Source organism: Nicotiana tabacum, unplaced genomic scaffold (genome assembly GCF_000715075.1).
Source record: "Nicotiana tabacum cultivar K326 unplaced genomic scaffold, ASM71507v2 Un00046, whole genome shotgun sequence".
Taxonomy (NCBI): domain Eukaryota; kingdom Viridiplantae; phylum Streptophyta; class Magnoliopsida; order Solanales; family Solanaceae; genus Nicotiana; species Nicotiana tabacum.
In genome coordinates this window covers 317,504-335,895 of record NW_027438284.1, presented here as the reverse complement: position 1 = coordinate 335,895, position 18,392 = coordinate 317,504, and the positions used below count along the sequence as shown (strand labels likewise).

Here is an 18,392-nt window from a genome sequence, read left to right as displayed (position 1 = left end):
GCCGGAGCAAGGCCGGCGATAACTCTGGAACCTTGAATCGGCAGATATCTGGGTGCAAACCTTCGAAGTCTGGCCTTGATTCCTCAGGTATCAGGCGTGTAAGAGCAAAGGGAGGTGAGTATAAGGTTTCCATGGCCTGAGAAGCCATGGATTTCGATGGGTTTTGAGGTGAGGATAATGGGAGGCTGCTAGGGTTAGGGGAAGGTTCGAGAGAGTTTGAGAGATGAGAGTATCCAAAGGCGGCTATCAGAATGAAATGGGGGGGATTAGGGTAGGGTTAGGTGAATTAAAATGGTAAGGGAGGATCATGACCGTTGATCAAAACGATCAACGACCTGGATTAAAAGAAAGGTCGGGCAGGTTAGTGAATGGGTTAAGGGGGTTGGGTTAAAATGAAATTGGGCCGGTCCAATTGGGTGTTAATATTGGGTTAATTTGAGGGATAAAATTGAAATTTAAATAGGGTGTAATTGAAATGAAATGAGGCTAAATGTTAAATAGCCAGTTTTTCCTTTTTATTTTATAAAAATAATAAAAATGATTTTAAAAGCAAATTAAAAGTACTGACCCAATTAATAATATATAAATATCAATTTAAAATATTGGGACCAATTTTACAATTATAAAATGCTATTAAATCTTAAATTAGGCTAAAATTGCAATTATATGCAATTTAACTTAAAAAATACCAAATAAATTTGTAAAAATATGCAAAAATCACCTTAATTATATCTTAGTATAAATATGGGAATAAAATAAATTATTCACCAAAATTGATGATTCTGGGAATAATTATGGATTTTGTACTGCTAAAATAGACAATAAATTGATTGTAAAAATCTTTAAGAATTAGAAAAAATACCAAAACTCTTGGGGCATGCTTATATATGCATGTACATGCTATTTTGAAAGTATTTTGTATAGAAATACATAGGAAAAAATTGGGTATCAACACCATCTTTTGATAAGAACTTGTTTCCACCCACTTAGAAAAATAGTCAATCAAAATCAAAAAAAAATCTTACCTTACCGAAAGCCTGCAGCAATGGTCCGATAATGTCCATCACCCATTTCATGAATGGGACATAACCGAATGCAGTAGTTCTACTGATTGATGTACCAGCGGTGCGTAGCATTGTCACTTATCGCATTTTTATTCAAAGACTTTGGCGTCTTGTTCCATGCGGGGCCAATAATATCCTACCCTTACCAGTTTTAGCAACAAGGAATCTATGCCCGAACGATTTCCGCATATCCCTTCGTGGACTTCTCACATAATATAATTAGCTTCGGATGCCCCCAAGCATGGGGCAAGTGGACCTTGGAAAGATTTTTTTACAGTTGGCCTCCTTTGAAGCTATATCGTGCTTCTTTGGCGCGTAATTCCCGGGACACTTTGGAGTCTTCAGAAGCTTCCCGTGCATGAGATAATCGATGATTTCATTTCTCCAGTCCTAGACCAAATTAGTCGTATTTACCTTGTAGTAGCTATCTCCATCCAGGATCGAGTGCACCAGTTGTACTACCTTCCCGGACTCTGATCCCTTCATTTCTATTGATGAACCAAGGTTATCCAGTGAGCCTACTTTGCATTTTCTCCCCTCAGGATATGAGTCATCGACCACTCCCAAAATTGTGCTAGTAGAGCTTGGACCTTTACCACGTATTGTTGCATGCACTCCTCTTTAGGTTTAAAGATCTCGTAGACCTGATTTACCACCAGCTATGAGTCGCATTGATTTCTATGACCTCAGAATCTAGTCCCCGGGCCAGTTCAAGACGTGTAAGTTAAAGGGACCGTCCTGATGGTTTACCTTAGGGTTTCTCCCGAAGGTGTGATTAACACTATGCCAAGCCCAGACCCTTTTTACGCTAGAAGCTCTTTCTATAAATAAGGTCCAAACACTCGATGTCGATTCTGACACCATTACTGCCTCTTTAGTGGCCAGAGGTAGCAATCCCAGATTGAAATTGGCCACAAGGTCAGCCAAGACTTGTGACTTAACTGTAGTCCTTTGTTTATATTCTATATCAAACTCACTGACATCGATAGCCCATTAGGCCAGCCTACCCGAGTGTTCGGGTTTGTGAAGGATGTTCCGCAGAGGAAAAGTGGTCACCATAGCTATCGGGTGACATCTGAAGTAGGCCCTCAATTTCCGGGCGGTGACTACGAGAGCTAAGGCCAGCTTCTCTACTGCCTCTTCGTCAATGAAGAGGTAACTCGCCTATTTGATATCGGTTCAATCCGATAGGTAAAGTATCCATACTAGCTAGTTAATATAGTCGTAGTTCCTAAGAAGAACAATAAATTTTGTATGTGTGTAGATTATAAATACTTGAATAAGGCGTGCCCCAAATAGAGAAAACTATGGAAATTTAGATAAACGATATGCTCGTTAAGTCTTTCAATGTAAGTGATCACCTTAAGCATCTGTAAGAAACTTTTGATATCCTAAGGAAGAATAACATGAAGCTCAACCCCAAGAAATACGTGTTCAGGATCAGCTCTGGCAAGTTCCTAGGATTTTTTGTATCGCAAAGGGGGATTGAGGTAAACCCCGATAAGATCAAGGACATCGAAGGCATCTCGAATCAGCTGTCAAGCATGAAAGAAGTCCAAAGGCTCATGGGAAGATTTGCAGTTTTGAGCATGTTCATTTCCCAGTCATCAAAAAAATGTCATAGTTTCTTTGCACTGCTCAAAAAGAAAAACAACTTCGAATGGACATCGAAATGCCAGCAAGCTTTGAGAGATTTGAAAAGGCACTTGTCAAGCCCTCCATTACTTTTGAAACCAAAGGAAGGTGAAACACTGTTAGTCTACCTTGCAGTCTCAAAAGTAGCGGTAAGTGCAGTTTTTGTCCGTAAGGACGAAGGTACGGAAGAGGCAGTAGAGAAGCTGGCCTTAGCTCTCGTAGTCGCCGCCCAGAAGCTGAGACCCTACTTCCAATGTCACCTGATAGCCGTGCTGACCACTTTTCCTCTGGCGGAACATCCTTCACAAACCCGAACTCTTGGGTAGGCTGGCCAAATGGGCCATCGAAATAAGTGAATTCGACATAGAATATAAACTAAGGACTGCAATTAAGTCACAAGTCTTGGCTAACTTTGTGGCCGATTTCAATCCAAAATTGTTGCCTCTGGCAACCAAAGAGGCAATAATAGTGTCAGAATTGATATCGGGGGTTTGGACCTTATTTACGGACGGAGCTTCCAACATAAAAGGGTCTGGGCTTAGCATAGTGTTAATCACGCCTTCGGGAGAAACCCTAAAGCAAGCCATCACAACGGTCCCTTTAACTAACATTAGCTAAAGGTCCAGTTAGCTTACAGTTTGTTGTGATAGTTTCTTTACGATTTTTTCTTTGTTCATGTGTTTTTCTTTTGTTTTTAGTGTAGGTCATGTTACTTTTACCCTTTTCTCCATCAATTATCTTAAATAATTTACCATTGTCTTTAGCACCAAGTGGTATGGCGGGATGGAGATGATCCCACTGCTCGTAATCAAAAAATTTAGATTCGAGTTCTGAGACTAGATGAACGCCTGATACGAAGTTTTTTCTGCTTTAATGGGTCCTACACAATGCAAATCACAATAAGTTCGGCTGGAGGGTTATGTTCCCGACACCGGAGGGATAGACCAAAAAAATAGATTCTCAAGGGCCAAAAAGAAATGTAAAATCGATGAAGTAACTATGCAAAATTTTGTCAAAGTTCAATTTTGATGCTAGTGTTGATAGTACTTGCATTTTAAGTATTATAAGTACTAAATTCATGTATGTTTATTAAGTTGCTATTTTTTTCCGGGTAAATTGATCGCTGCATGTTAAAAAAGAATGCGCCTTCACTTTTCTCTTTTTTCATTTTGAGCTGTATAACACACATAAAAAACAAAAAACAAAAACTAGAAAATGAAGGAATTGAATGACCATTTTATCACTGATGAGGTCCTTCTAAACGAAGATAATCATACATGACTCCTTGATAGGGAGTGATAGCTATTGTTTGTGTAAGAAAAATTGTGTTTGCTCCTTTAGAAAGCAAATTGCCTTGTATTCGAATGCTGTAAAGCCAATATAATCCGTGAATACCATGTCTTGCAATTGCATTATCTCCCCCTATAAATCCTGTTGTAAAATGAGGTTCTTCCGCTTTTTCATCATTGACACGAACCTTGAGAAAAAAAACAAAAAGATAATTTTCATGTAAGTTATCTCGAATAAACTACGGCTAGTTAGTCTAGTTGGAGACGTAATATATTTCTTTCAAGAATATCAAAATCCCATTAACGGGCCTTACGCGACGCGAATCCGAATTAGCCTAGGTCTCATTATGAGTACTGGTCACCGGGCGAGAAATTAAAAGAAACTAATAAATCAAGGGTAAGCTACATACTTGTAATTCAGCTTCATGAGCTGCAGCAAGAGCAAGTTGGAGAGTGTAATTTGAGGCCTTGTCAACACTGGTAAGATTGAATATAATTCTCCATGTGGTAGCATTAAATATGTTGATTCCTACATTCCTGCAAAAGAATTCCAGCAGCACAATGTTATAAAATTCGATATAGTTATCGTTAGGGAAGGAAAAAAAAAAGAGCTATATATATATATATATATATATATATATATATATATATATATATATATATATAAGGGCATACCTAGTAACTTGAGCATAAAACCAGTCTCTTGAATAATTGCTAGTCTCAACATTGTAAACTAGATCATTTGTAGGATATAAAACACTGTATTGTTTCCACAAACCATACTGTCGAAAACTGCAAGCCAAAGTGAAAGTGATCAATTAAAAATTAGGAGCGCGAAAAGAATGGTTGGACTGAATTTGAGCGAGCAGGATGAATTAATAATTGGACAGGTCATTACCGTCCAAAGATTTGAGCTAAGATGAGTTAAACAATTGCTCATAATCCATTCTAAGGAGCTTTGAGAATTGAAAATTAACAAGGAAAACAAATTTGTGAGACGTACATTGATTCAGAGTTGTTTTTGTATTTGTGAACTTTATATTGTGGAGGTGGATTTGGAATAAAAAATTCAGCAGCTGTGCGATCTGGCACTCCAATTTCCCATAGTGTGTCTCCATTTCTTGGAGGTTTATACACCAAACTCCCTAATTTAATACTAGAACCTGTATTTGGTAACAAATAAACAAATGAACAAAAAAATTAGCTGTCAGAGAGAATATACTTATTTTGACGAACTAATTATTTAGAATTAGGAAAATATACATTTTGGGTGAGTAAAAATGTATAACCTGGAGTTACTTCTACATCTGAAGTGTATTTGTAATCACCAATAAATCCTGGGACTGTTGCATACAAGTTATATGTACCGGATATAACATTTTCTATGATAAAATTCCCATTAGAGTCTGTTTTAGTCCAAAACTGATATCCCTGCGATGAAACGAAACAAACTAAGTTAATAAATCTATTAAGAAAATTTATATAACTGAAAAAATTTGTCTAATTTTTTTTTTTAAAAAAAACAAATTTACAAATCACGTAACCTTACTTTGTTTTCTCTTTGCCAAGATCCAACATCTCCTGGTGGCGCTAAACCTATATAAGCATTGGAAACCGGCACATCTTGTTTACTGATAAACCTTACACAACAAAAACGAAGGAATATTAATCAATCAATTTGTCAATTATGCTTCAATTTGAAATAAGTTGAGCCAGTTGTATGAATCTTTTATATTCAATTTGTTTAACTTCATTTATTTCGATGTTAAATATCCATTTTAAAAGACAAATTACGAGTTCTTTGAATCTCACACTTATTCCTACACGGTTAACTAGTTTAATCTCAACTAGTTGGGACTCCTCTCACTATGGATATGTCCATAGAGGGTATTTGGATTGGTTTTTAAGCTGGTCAAATAAGCTTTTGAGCTCTTTTTAGCTTTTTTCAGTATTTGGCAAAGTTAAAAAATGCTTAAAATAAGTTTTAAACTACTTAAAACAAGCCAAAAGCTAGCTGGGCGACCCCAACTTATTGTTTTTTTGACTTAAAAGCTATTTTTGCGGAAAAAAACACTTTTTTTAAGCCAATCCAAACGGGCTCTAAGGAAGACAAATCCTCTTTTGCTCAAAATCGAATGCGGAATGCCCCAATTATAATGAGAATACAATATGATAGTGAAGATGTACATAATTGTGTAGAATCTTCTAGAATCAGTTATGTAGTTAGTCAGTTAGTTTAGGTGGTTAGTTAGCTGATACATCATCTATATATGTATGTGAATACACTGTACAGATATACAAGAGAAAATCATTTCATTTCTCTCTTTCAATATTTCTCTCTCTAAGACAATCAATTCCACAATCTCCTTTGTCGGTTAGGGTTCATCAGTTACCCCCAAAATCAGCATGGTATCAGAGCAATTAATCGCGATTGCGAGTGCACGACATTGATTCTGGGAGACTCTGTTTTCAACGATTCAACTAATAGGTGAGTTACAAATTTGAGATTCAATAATGGCGGCAAAGACAAATTTGGGCCATAACCATCCACTGTTTCTTCATCCTTCGGACACGACGGAAGCTTTGATAATATCGATCCAGTTGACTGGTTCTGACAATTACATCACCTGGAGTCAAGCGATGGAAATCCAGCTGCTTAGGATGAACAAGCTAGGGTTAGTCGATGTGACTCTAAAAATGGGGGATTTTTATGCAGACTAGGTCGTCAGTGGGACCGGTGTAATGCCATCGTTTTAGGATGGATCATGAGCTCAGTATCGAAGGAATTGATAACAACAGTTGTGTATGCAAAGAATGCTAGAGTTGTTTGGGAACGATATGATAAGGTGAACACTTCGCGAGTGTATCAGCTGCTTAAGGCAATAGCTACAATTACTCAAGGAACTGATAGTGTGTCAGTGTATTTCTCTGAACTTCGTAATCTCTGGGATGAGTTTGACAACATGGTGCCACCTTCATGTGATTGCGCCAAGTCTAAGAATTTCATTGAATTCATGCAAAAACAGAAGGTCTTACAGTTTTTGATGGGATTGAATGAAACCTACGAACAAGCTAGAAGCCAAATTCTGATGACTAGCCCTACACCAAGCATTAATAAGACATATTCAATGCTGGCTAAGAGAGAAACCAGAAGATCAGTGGCCAACATCATGACAGCAGGGGATTCAAATGATTCTGCAGCTCTTTTGGCTGGTAAAGGTGATGTGCATCAGAACTATCCGAGACCAAAAAGGAACTAGAATGTGCAGTGTGACTATTGTAAGATGAAAGGTCATACGAAGGAAGGATGCTACAAAATTATTGGATATCCTGCACGTTTCAAAGGAAAGAAGAAGATGAACAATGCATATAATGCTTATGCTGAAAACAATCACCCAAATGTAACTGCTGGAAATACATGAGGCATTGGTCAACCTGAGAGATTTAACAAAGGAGAAATGGCCAAAGCTCCATTCTTGACTACAGAGCAGCATGATCATATCATGAAGATGTTGAGTCTGAATATCAATCGACAACCACATCAGGAAAATACAGCCAACATGGCAGGTAATGCTTATTCATTTCTTGTTGATATAGCAAAGGCACACTGGATAATAGACACGGGAGCAACCAATCACATGGTTATTAATCTAAGACTGTTTAATAATGTTAAAGCAATCAACACTAAAGACACTAAGAAGGTTAATCTACCAAATAGGAAAGTAGTACAGGTCACACATATTGGGAATTGCAGAGTCACAGGAACATGGGAAATCAAAGATGTGTTGTTTTTACCTGATTTCCAATACAACCTTATGTCGATGTCTAAGGTGACAATGGATCTTAAATGTCTAGTCACATTCTACCCTGACTTTTGTCTGGAATGTTCTAGAACCTCTTCAATGGGGAGGAAAATGGGATTGGTAGAGAGAAAGATGGACTTTATCTACTGATATCACTAACAAATAAAGCAGTTAGAGCAGAACCAACTGGTATCCCAATACAAGGAAATCAGTATCAGGTTTTGTAGTGAAGTATGGAGATTCTTTGCTCTCATGGAAGTTGAAGAAACAGAACACAGTGTCAAGAAGTTAAGTTGAATATAGAAGCATGGCAAGCGCAGTATCAGAAGTAGTATGGTTGACAACACTGCTGAAGGAGTTGAGGACAAATGTAGAGTTATCAATTGAAGTATACAATGATAGCAAGGTTGTATTTCAAATTGTAGCCAACCCAATATTTCATGAAAGAACGAAACATATATAGAAATAGATTGTCACTTTATCAAATAAAGATTCAGGAGGGATTGATAAAAACAGAACATGTGGGAACCAAAGATCAGGAGGCTGACATTCTAACAAAAGGATTTGGAAAACCACAACATAAATATCTTGTAAGCAAGCTAGTTGTACTGAAAATATTTGCACCACCTAGCTTGAGGGGAGTAATGAGAATACAATATGATAGTGAAGATGTACACAGTTGTATAGAATCTTCTAGAATCAGTTATATAGTTAGTCAGCTGGTTTAGGTGGTTAGTTAGCTGATACATCATCTATATATGTATGTGAATACACTGTACAGATATACAAGAGAAAATTTTCATTTCACTCTCTAAGGCATTCAATTCCATAATCTCACTGCGGATTAGGGTTAATCAATCACTACAAGAAATCGTGTATTATATGGAGATTTTTCTGGGGATTACACAAAAAAATTAACAGGAAACTTAGTTTCCTGCGGATTTTCCTTCCAAAAAAAATTCGATGAAAAAACCTTCATGGGTAATTATTACCTGCGGAATTTATAAATCCCCAGGTAACGTACATGGGGATTTTTTAAATTCGTATGTGAATTACCTGGGATTTTAAATCTGCATGTAAATTACTTGCAGATTTTTTCGTAAAAAATTCTAAAAATTCACATGAAACTTTTGGTAAAATTTTTATGAAAGTTGAGTTTTCGCGATTTTTCATAGGGAAATATCTACAAGAACCCCATGAAAATTCCAAATAAATTTTTAGAACCTTTTAGACAATAAATAAATTGTTGCCGTAGTATTTTATTATTCAAATTAATTTTTATTTAACGCAACTCCTCACATATTATATGTTTTGTATATACGAACCCCCACACAGGCACCACAATATTATTTTATTTTTAGTAATTACTAACAATTATAATTATTATTAACTATTAATTAGTTTTCTAATCTAAATGTATATGCAAACAATCCTCCTTTATCAATATGCTAGAGGCTTCTAGTAGCGAAGCTGGTGGCAATGGACGAATGTGTTGAGCTTATAAAGTGGAGAATCTCACCTCTCTTGGCCGATGTGGGAATAGGCTGTCTAAGTCTCCCAACTTGCTACAATTTTTAAAGTTTCCTTCTTATATTTTTTGTTGTTTTGAAAAAAGATGCATTAATTATATTACTTTTAATCTAAAAATATTCTTAGTTACTATTTATATTCCTGGAATACCACATTAATTTCCCTTTTATATAAAAAATATATTAATTACTGAGAATTATTACACATGAAAATTAGAAAGAACTGTTTCGTTAATCCTATATATGCAAGATTAATTTATTTTAATAATATACGAAGTTAATCAAATGTAGAAAGTAGAATTATACAATCACATGATATTAAGTTTCAATACTAACAGGTGACATCTACCACTAATTTCATTTTATACATATTATAATTAATTTTTATCTTTTTAAAAAGTAGAATTATATAATCACTTGATATTAAGTTTCACTACTGACAAGTGACGCCTACAACTAATATTATTTTATACATATTATAATTAAATTTTATCATTTAAAAAATAGAATTATATGATCACTTGATATTAAGTTTCAATACTAACATCTACAACTAATATCATTTTATACATATTAAATTTTATCATTTTAAATACATGTTAGAAATTGGCATACATAATATAAAAAGTTAATTAAAGTTAGTTATATTTTTTATAAATGTAACATAAATTTTTTATACTTAGAAACTAAACTTAAATTGTGCACTTATGCACAATTTAGTATATTTTCTGATAATATTAGACGAAGATGCTAGATATAGTCGTATCTTAGTTTTGTTATATCCTTTTATATCAACCATATTAAAATTTAATTCTTAAAATAACTAAATTTATGAAAATTATTTGTTATTGATTTTGTTCAAAAAAGGTAATGATTGACTATACTATGCTATATGACTTGTAATGTTCAATCCGAACATTTATACAACATTAGTTTCATCATTCTAACTACACATCGGAAAAAAAAAAGATATGTAAGATAGAAAGTTAATATATATATCTTAATTTTTTCTGCTTAGAAACTAAACTTAAATTGCTCATTTATACGCAATTTAGTATTTTTGTTTTTAATGATATTAGCTTTATTACATCCTTTATATCAATCATATCATCGTAATTCTTAAAATAACTAGAGTTATGATAATTATTTTTTATGAATTTGTTCAAAACTTAATAACTAATTATATTATGCTCAATAACTTGTAATATCCAATCCAACGTATATGATATAATTAGTTAGAAAGTTAATAAAAATTAGTTATATATTATAAATGTAAATTAATATTTCTCTATTTCGGAATGAACTTAAATTATTCACTTATTCATAATTTAGTATATTTTCTTAAGATATTTGATTTTATTAAATCCCTTTATATCAACCATATCAAATTTTTAATTCTTAAAATAACTAGAGTTATGATAATTATTTTTGATATTAAATTAGTTCAAACAAAATGATAACCGACTATATTATGCTCAATGAGGTGTAATATTCAATCCAGTATATCTCCCACAATTAAGTTTTATATAGGATTAATATTTTAACTATTTACCTATAAATAAATTGATAAAATATAAAATGGATATAATCAATACTGATATATCATGTTTTTGCAACAGTTAAAAAAAATATAACTTTTAAATTAAAATAGTTTTTTCTTGTATTAATATTTTTAAAGTGTATTGAAAGAATTTCAAAGTTAGATATGTGGCTATAAAATTTTTAGATAAATTTTCAAGTTAATAGATTTTCTAGGTAAATTCCAAGAAAATATTTCCAGCTAAACTTGCAATAATAAAATTCTCAAGTAAATTTTTAAGAAATAATTCAAGCTATATTGCAGCAACAAAGTTTCTAGGTAATTTTCTAACTAATAAAACATTCATGTAAATCCTCAAGAATAATTCCCAGCTAAAATTGCAGCAATAAAATCTCCAAGTTAATCCCTAGGTAATAAATTCTTTAGGTAAATCCCCAAGAAATAATCCCCAACTAATATATCACAACAAAATTCCCAAGTAATTACCTAGGTAATATAACATCCCAAGGTAATTCCCCAAGAAATAATCCCCAGCTAAAATCGCAATAACAAATCCCCAGGTATTTTCCTAAGTAATATAATTCCCATGTAAATCCCCAAGAAATAATCTCTAACAAAATCCGCAAGTAACATTACCTGGGGAACTTCCTACGAAATCACAAAGGAAATAATTTTTTATATTTTTCATTATTTACCTGCGAAATTACCCACGAAGATGATACTTGGGGATTATTTTCCCAAATAAATCTCCAGGTAATATTTTGGCGCTAAATGGCGCCAAATTTATTTGCGAATTTACCTGGGAAAATCAAATTGGCAGGTAAATATTCTAGAAACTAGGAATCACTAGATTTTCGCATGAAAATTTGCAGGAATTATCTGCAGAAAAAATTCCTAGGTAAAATCCCCATGTAATTTAAGGTTTTCTTATAGTGAATTACCCTCAAAATCAACAAAGTAGATCATATATTTGAAAGTAATTTGATTGCAGATACTAAAGGATGAATACTGGAAAAAAGACCGACCTGTCTTTAACAAGTATTTGGCCTCTAACTGTTCCTCTTTGATTAGATTTGATGTAGTCTTTTGAAACTGGAAACTCATAGGGCCAGTTTGCGACTTCTTGATTCATCTGTAAATTTGACGGAGAATTCCTTCAGCAATATGTTAACTGAATTCACTTCTCAAATTGGTATTAGCAAATAGCAAGAGATTAATATATTACCCTTTTCTTAGCATCATCCCAAAGTATGGAGGGATTGCCCTTAGCTGAACCATCTGAATTAAGATACACAAAGACAGGGCCAATAACTTTTTTCCATGGTTCTCCTTGTTGAAATTTTATAGCCAAATCCTCTCCTGCATAATGTGTACTAACAAATACCTGCGATTATAATTAAAATATATATATGACTAAAAATAAAAGAAAATGAAGTGTTACATATTATATAGAATTTCTATAATTCATCACTTACAGAAAGTACAGTTGGACCAACATGTGTAGTAATGTCTTGTCTAAATGGTCCTCCAGTACGAAATTCATTGCTTGGAATAATCATCCAAAATCCTACCGGAGGATTTGCACTCACCCATCCATAAACTTTACCGTCTTTGTTATCATTTGTATAGAAATACTTGTCATCCACCTGCATATTTTATACGTGTATATAAACATCAAGCCATGCAAATAGTAAACAATTTTTTTTCTCCCACTCAGTGTGTGTTCGGTACCAGCTTTGGAGCTTGACTTATCCAGATTTACATCGGAAAATCCTATTTTGGGGGTAAAAAACACTTCTTACCCCCAAAGACGAGAAGTGCAAAAAAAAAACTCTAATGTCTATTAGGGTTTTAAGTGCAAAGCGCAAATAAAGCGTGAGCTTTAATGAAAAAAGGCGCTACTGGAGAAAACGTAAAAAGTTATGTATATATAATCCAAGATCAATAACTATAAGCATGAATAACAAATATATGACAAAGAAATTGAAAAAAAAATTATGACAAAGTGAAATATCAATTGTTTAGTGTCGTTTTTTTAGAATTACACTCAATGACAAAGAAATGTATTCCTAGGAGCTTTGATGCAACACTGAAGTGCTCAACATGTTTTGAGCCTCGCTTCAGGGTTTAAGAGCGCCTTTAACAACACTTGACTCGAATCTAAAACTTCTGGTTAAGAATGAGACGGTAATATATTTACTTAGTAATATAAGTACCATCCAACCACAACTTTTGGTGGTTTAAACAAAACTTATTTCTATGAAGATGATGCAATATATGATCTATATACTTTCACAAACTCTCAAGTCAATTCTTTTGAGTAATCTACCATAAAAGTTGATTTGCTTGCTGACTTTCGTAAAAAAAAAATTTATATTGTTTTTAAATCTTTTTCAAATAAATGTTTATGCTAATTATAGGGTCGTATACCTCTCCTTTTAAATCTGGATTAGTCGAGTTAGTAAGAAGAACGGCTTCTTTGTAGTCAAGCACCTCGCCAGTCTTCCGATCCACTTCCATTGGCATGACCCGTTGTCTCTCATCAGAGACAGCCATGTAGTGAAACCTTTTTATTCATAAAAATTCAGTTTCAATACTATATATAAATCCAGTAACAAATTTTAAAATAAATTATTAATGATGAGAAATTTTAGATAAAATACATGTCTTCTTGAAGCTTGAAGACAATCCTGAGATTTTGGATATACGAAAGCGGCCATCCTTCTAAACGTTCAACGATTGAGTATGTATAAAATCCTGGCGCGTCGCGTAGCATTATATACCTGAAATTTGCGCGCTAAAATATTAGAAAATAGTCGAATACAACGATAAACTTCTATATTCTAACAGTGTAAATATAATTTTTACAATCAAAATTAGAAACTTCAAAAAGAAAGAAAAAAGTTGAGCTTTTACATTGAAGTATTTCACCTTTTGTCAATGTTTAAGGGAGGTTGATCAGATTGAGAAGCATTCCATGTTCTTTTAAATGAAATTTCTGTCTGATTTTCATTGTCTATTATGACTTCAAAACTTGTTGCTGAAAACCTGCAAAATAACACCAAAGTTTATGGATTTAATGTTCGAAAAAAAAATTCATCAAGTAGTTACAACTTGTTTAGATAGTTGTTATGTATCATTCATAATATATCATGTAGTATTCTATTGTATTATTATACTGTATCGTTTTTATGTATATAATATTTGCATAGATTGTATTATTTGTCGCCGTTTCATGATGTCATGCATCAACAATATGAAGAATAAACTTGCAATATTATAAAGAAAAAGGTACAAGATAAAATTATTATATAAAAAGGTAGGGTAAAAGATAAAATAATATTATTTAATAATAAGGAAGGACAAGATGAGAGGAAAAACATAAGAAAATAATGCGACCACACCAAATCGGTCATTCCATACCGTGACACTTTTTGTCATTACGTAAGGAAGGATTTAAAGATAAAATATAATAAAATTTAAGTAACAATCAAAACAAAGATCGTATTAAAATTTAAAAGTTACGATACGATACAAGTTAATAGGTAACAACAAGAGAGGTAAAGACTGATTACTTTTTTCGAGTTGTCTGAGGTCCAGTATTATTCCAGATAACATCCCAATACCTGAAATTGACATAATTGTAGTATTATTATTTTAATAATTTTCTTCACTAAAGAAAATTTAAACTATAATACTAGGTTTAACAATAGGTTAAAACTTAATACCCTCTATCGTTTTCGTTTTTGGTCGCTAGTAAATTTTCCATCCCACCATATGATATGCACGTGACGTGGCCATCTGGTTTTGATAAAGTAATATTTGCGAAGCCATTGCTCAATATCACCTGAAGATAAAACAATTAGAATTATAATTGAAGGAATTACATTTAACTTATATAAAATCAAAATTAAGTACAACCTCTTAAACAAATATAAACTAATTTTTAAAGATGTAAAATTGTAAACATAGAACAAAATGTAGATTTACTTGTTCTGTTTGTATCTCCAATTTGACTTCTGGCGTTGTTGTATTTCTTTCTCTGTTTTTAATTTTAACAAAGAAGTAACAAGTCAGTACGTTAACGGGGTTGAGTTAAATTTGAGCGAGTTAAAACGGGCTTAGTTTAACTTTAATGAGTTAAAACAGGCTGAATCAATATTATATGGTCACAACAATATCTAAATTTACTCAGGTTAAGATGAGCAGCTCAATTTGACTAAGCAATAAGTAATTACTTTGTTAGGACTTATTAGGATAAGAATTTCTAATAATATATTCCCTCCATCTCTCATGTGTAAAAAAAAAGGTAGGGATAAAACTGAGCCACAAAATCAATTGACCCACGTGAATAGGTTGGACGGATATATTTTCATTGGCTAAACTTGACACTCCTAGCATCGGTGAGCCCATTCATCACTCATTTCTAGTGTAAATCCATTTTCGGATATATCTATCTATACTATATTAAAAATACGAAGGCCCTTAGCGGAATGTCGTTCGTCTTTTTTATCCTTTAAAAATAAATTTTATATTGGACAAACTTATCATTTAATTATGCTCGTAATATTTAGGATTTTAATATCAATTAAAATTTTATCTATTCCTGATATTTAGGATTTTAGCATTAACTAAAATTAGGGTCATTAAATCTTTCCTCATTTGGATTGGGTAGTAACCCCTAATATTTAGGGATTTAAATCCTACAAAATCTATAAATATTTTATAATTAAATAACAAACACGCATCCAACTCAAGCTCTCTGCAAAATTATACAAAGACAAATTCATAAGTCATTTATGTTCAAGGGAATCATTTATAAGCAGAGAAAATGACTTTGCGCCACAAGAAACAACTTATAAAACCAGTATGTAAATTTAATTAAATGCATTATGGGAGGTAAACATTTAAATTCTAAATTCATTGCTCATACTTAATTACTTTAAAGGCATGTTTTTTCACAATTTTATTTATCATTCATATTATTTCTACTTATGTTGTTAAGAATCACGTGTTTCTATATGTTATAATAATATGTTCAAGACGGATCCATACTTACAAAAAAATGGAAAATTATTTGCAAAATAAAATTGTACATTTTGATTTCAAATTTCACAAATATCTATCATATGTTTCATGTTTATGAGAAGATAGAGTTTACTGATATTAGATGTAGTTATAGAGTTATAGAATTAAAAAGACAAATTTCAAAGTTCAAATTTGTGCAAAAAATTATTTATGTTTGAAGTTAACTAATAATAATTAAAAAAATTAAATACAAATTTCACTTAAATAACATCCTTCATTAATAAATGAGTAAATAATTTTACTTAAGGTTACGAGGAGTCTATGGAGCCCTTTTTCTTTCGTAACTAAGTTAGCTAAATAGGATAAATATTTATTATTTTTAGGAATTTACATTATTTTCTTGAACTTTTATTATATAAAATCAAAACACAATTTTTTTAATTTATAATTTATGTGATTTCTTAAAACCTTTTACTCATCGACGCAGATACACGCGCAATGCGCGTACGGTGAGACTAGTGTAATAAATAAAAGAAATATGACTTTACTGTATAATTTGGAAAATAGCTTTATGAATTGAAAATTAATTATATAAAAGAAACCGAGACTCACCCGTTGTGTGGACGAGAATCTGCAGCTACTATGAAGAATGTAAACGCAACCATAGTGACCTCCAACAAACATATGCTTAGTTTATTATTCTTCCCCATTTTCTGCAATTTCACTCAAAAATATATTTATACTAGATAATCGATTAAAGAAAAATTCGTTTGATTCCCGTTGCACCACCATATATATAAATTGAGATTGAGGAAATATTATACTAGAAATTCTTATCCTAACAAGTCCTAACTCTTCTTCAAAACTTTTGAATTAAACACCACCTAAACTTCTTATCACTAGCCTTGAATTTTCTTATAAGAAATTGGGAATCTGAAATTAAAAGAATGTGATGATAATTAAAAATATGAAGGGGTTGATAGGAAAGAGGTCTCCAACTAGATAACTCCATTAATATTATATTGAAGCTAAAATATGAACGTAAAAAACTAAACAAAGCCAAAATCAGAAAGAAAAGAAACACAAACACACGGAAGAAGCAATTTGTATTAGTTTCCATTGGAAAGTGAAACTAAAAGATAAATGAGAAAATAAAAAACAAAAAAAAACAAAGATTAATAATGATAACACAATAATAATAACAGAAAGAAAAGAAAAAATAAACAAAACAGAGAAGAAGTTGCATACCTCTCTGCTAGTCTTCTGTGTATGTAGTATAATATAATGTGTATTAAGCTTTTATAAGTTAGAAATTGGTTATTAAATTAATAAATCATTTCAAGATTTAAAGAAGATTATATATGGACAAAATACTAATTAAAGAGATTGTTAAAGCTAAATCTTGAAAGAGATTCTAACCGGGCTATGAAAAGATCTCCTGAGGAAAGTCAATTAAGGAAAGTCAATTAACAGTAAATAATAAAGATGCTAATCTCTTTTTTATTACTAGATTTCTTTTCTTATTTGTCCTGCATTTCAAAAAAAAGAAAAAATATGGCCAATTCATGGATTTCAAAATGATTCCATTCAATCCAAATCAAATACTTTTAGTATCAAGAATTGAACGTTTATTATCTCTCGTCAATGTTGGCTTGCAAGTAGATCTAAAGTCGTATTTTTAATGTCATAGGTAACAACTAGTCCTGATATGTCAGATTTAATGTTCTCTTTGACGAATAGAAATTACGGGTAGAAAGGGGCCCTATCCTGACAGTATGATAATTGTACAATTTTAGTTACCTTAGAGGCTTCATAGACGTGTGTGGTCACTTCTAGTTATATATACATGTTAAAATTTCAGTTATACGGTTAGATATTTATCAAAGTATCTTGTTATCTCCTTTCCTCGGATATCCCAAGATTATTTAATAGTCATATGAGATGATATAGGGTGGTTTGCTCAGTCAAGTTAACGCACCGAGTGCCAGTGCGCCTCACCCAAGTTCGGGGCATGGCAAACTTGGTATCCGGTCACATTGCAATCGTGGAAGTCGGCTGCTCCCAGAGCCTATCAACCTGTGATTTTGACCAAGAGGGTTCATCGCGTATTATATATACATCAGGAATAATTATACCAACATTGTAACATGTTCAAAACATATTATACAACATAACATATTCTAAACAAGGGGTCGGGTTGTTACACAAATATTCCTAATTGTAAATAATAAAGATGCCGATCTTTTTTTCCCCACTAGTTTTCATTATTGAATTGATCTACATTTCAAAGAAATATATAAAACCAGTTACAGCGTATTTTGAGTCTGTTTATACACCCATTTCAATTTTTGAAATGTAGACAAAAACTCTAAAGAACTAAAGGTTTTCTAGTCTCTGTTTGACCAAAAAGTATAACTTTCGATTAAACCTTATATTTATGTAATGATGGGTCAAACTTAGTTAATAATAATACTCCTCAACGAAGATCTTGGAAACTACGGACA

The 18,392-nt window shown here is 32.5% G+C and overlaps 1 protein-coding gene across 1 annotated transcript; it reads right to left on the bottom strand.

Moving 5' to 3' along the window:
* Positions 1–3,939: 3,939 nt before the first annotated feature.
* On the bottom strand, positions 3,940–16,598 carry LOC107773589 (uncharacterized). The gene is made up of 16 exons (XM_075248732.1): positions 16,501–16,598; positions 14,851–14,902; positions 14,589–14,707; positions 14,436–14,486; positions 13,792–13,908; positions 13,524–13,643; positions 13,291–13,426; positions 12,336–12,506; positions 12,086–12,244; positions 11,886–11,992; positions 5,538–5,619; positions 5,278–5,419; positions 4,992–5,151; positions 4,664–4,780; positions 4,399–4,525; positions 3,940–4,176 (listed from the first exon to the last, which is right to left on the bottom strand). Exons 1-16 carry the CDS (start codon positions 16,596–16,598, stop codon positions 3,940–3,942), a joined length of 1,995 nt encoding a protein of 664 aa, XP_075104833.1.
* Between the last annotated feature and the right edge of the window lie 1,794 nt (positions 16,599–18,392).

What these genes read in the sequence shown, in the direction of transcription:
- LOC107773589 (XM_075248732.1), bottom strand. Translation starts at nt 16,598, where the DNA reads ATGGGGAAGAATAATAAACTAAGCATATGTTTGTTGGAGGTCACTATG. An exon ending in TTGGTCCAACTGTACTTTCT is followed by an intron (nt 12,245 to 12,335) that starts GTAAGTGATGAA and finishes TTATAATCGCAG; the next exon opens with GTATTTGTTAGTACACATTA. An exon ending in CTTGGCAAAGAGAAAACAAA is followed by an intron (nt 5,420 to 5,537) that starts GTAAGGTTACGT and finishes GTTTCATCGCAG; the next exon opens with GGATATCAGTTTTGGACTAA.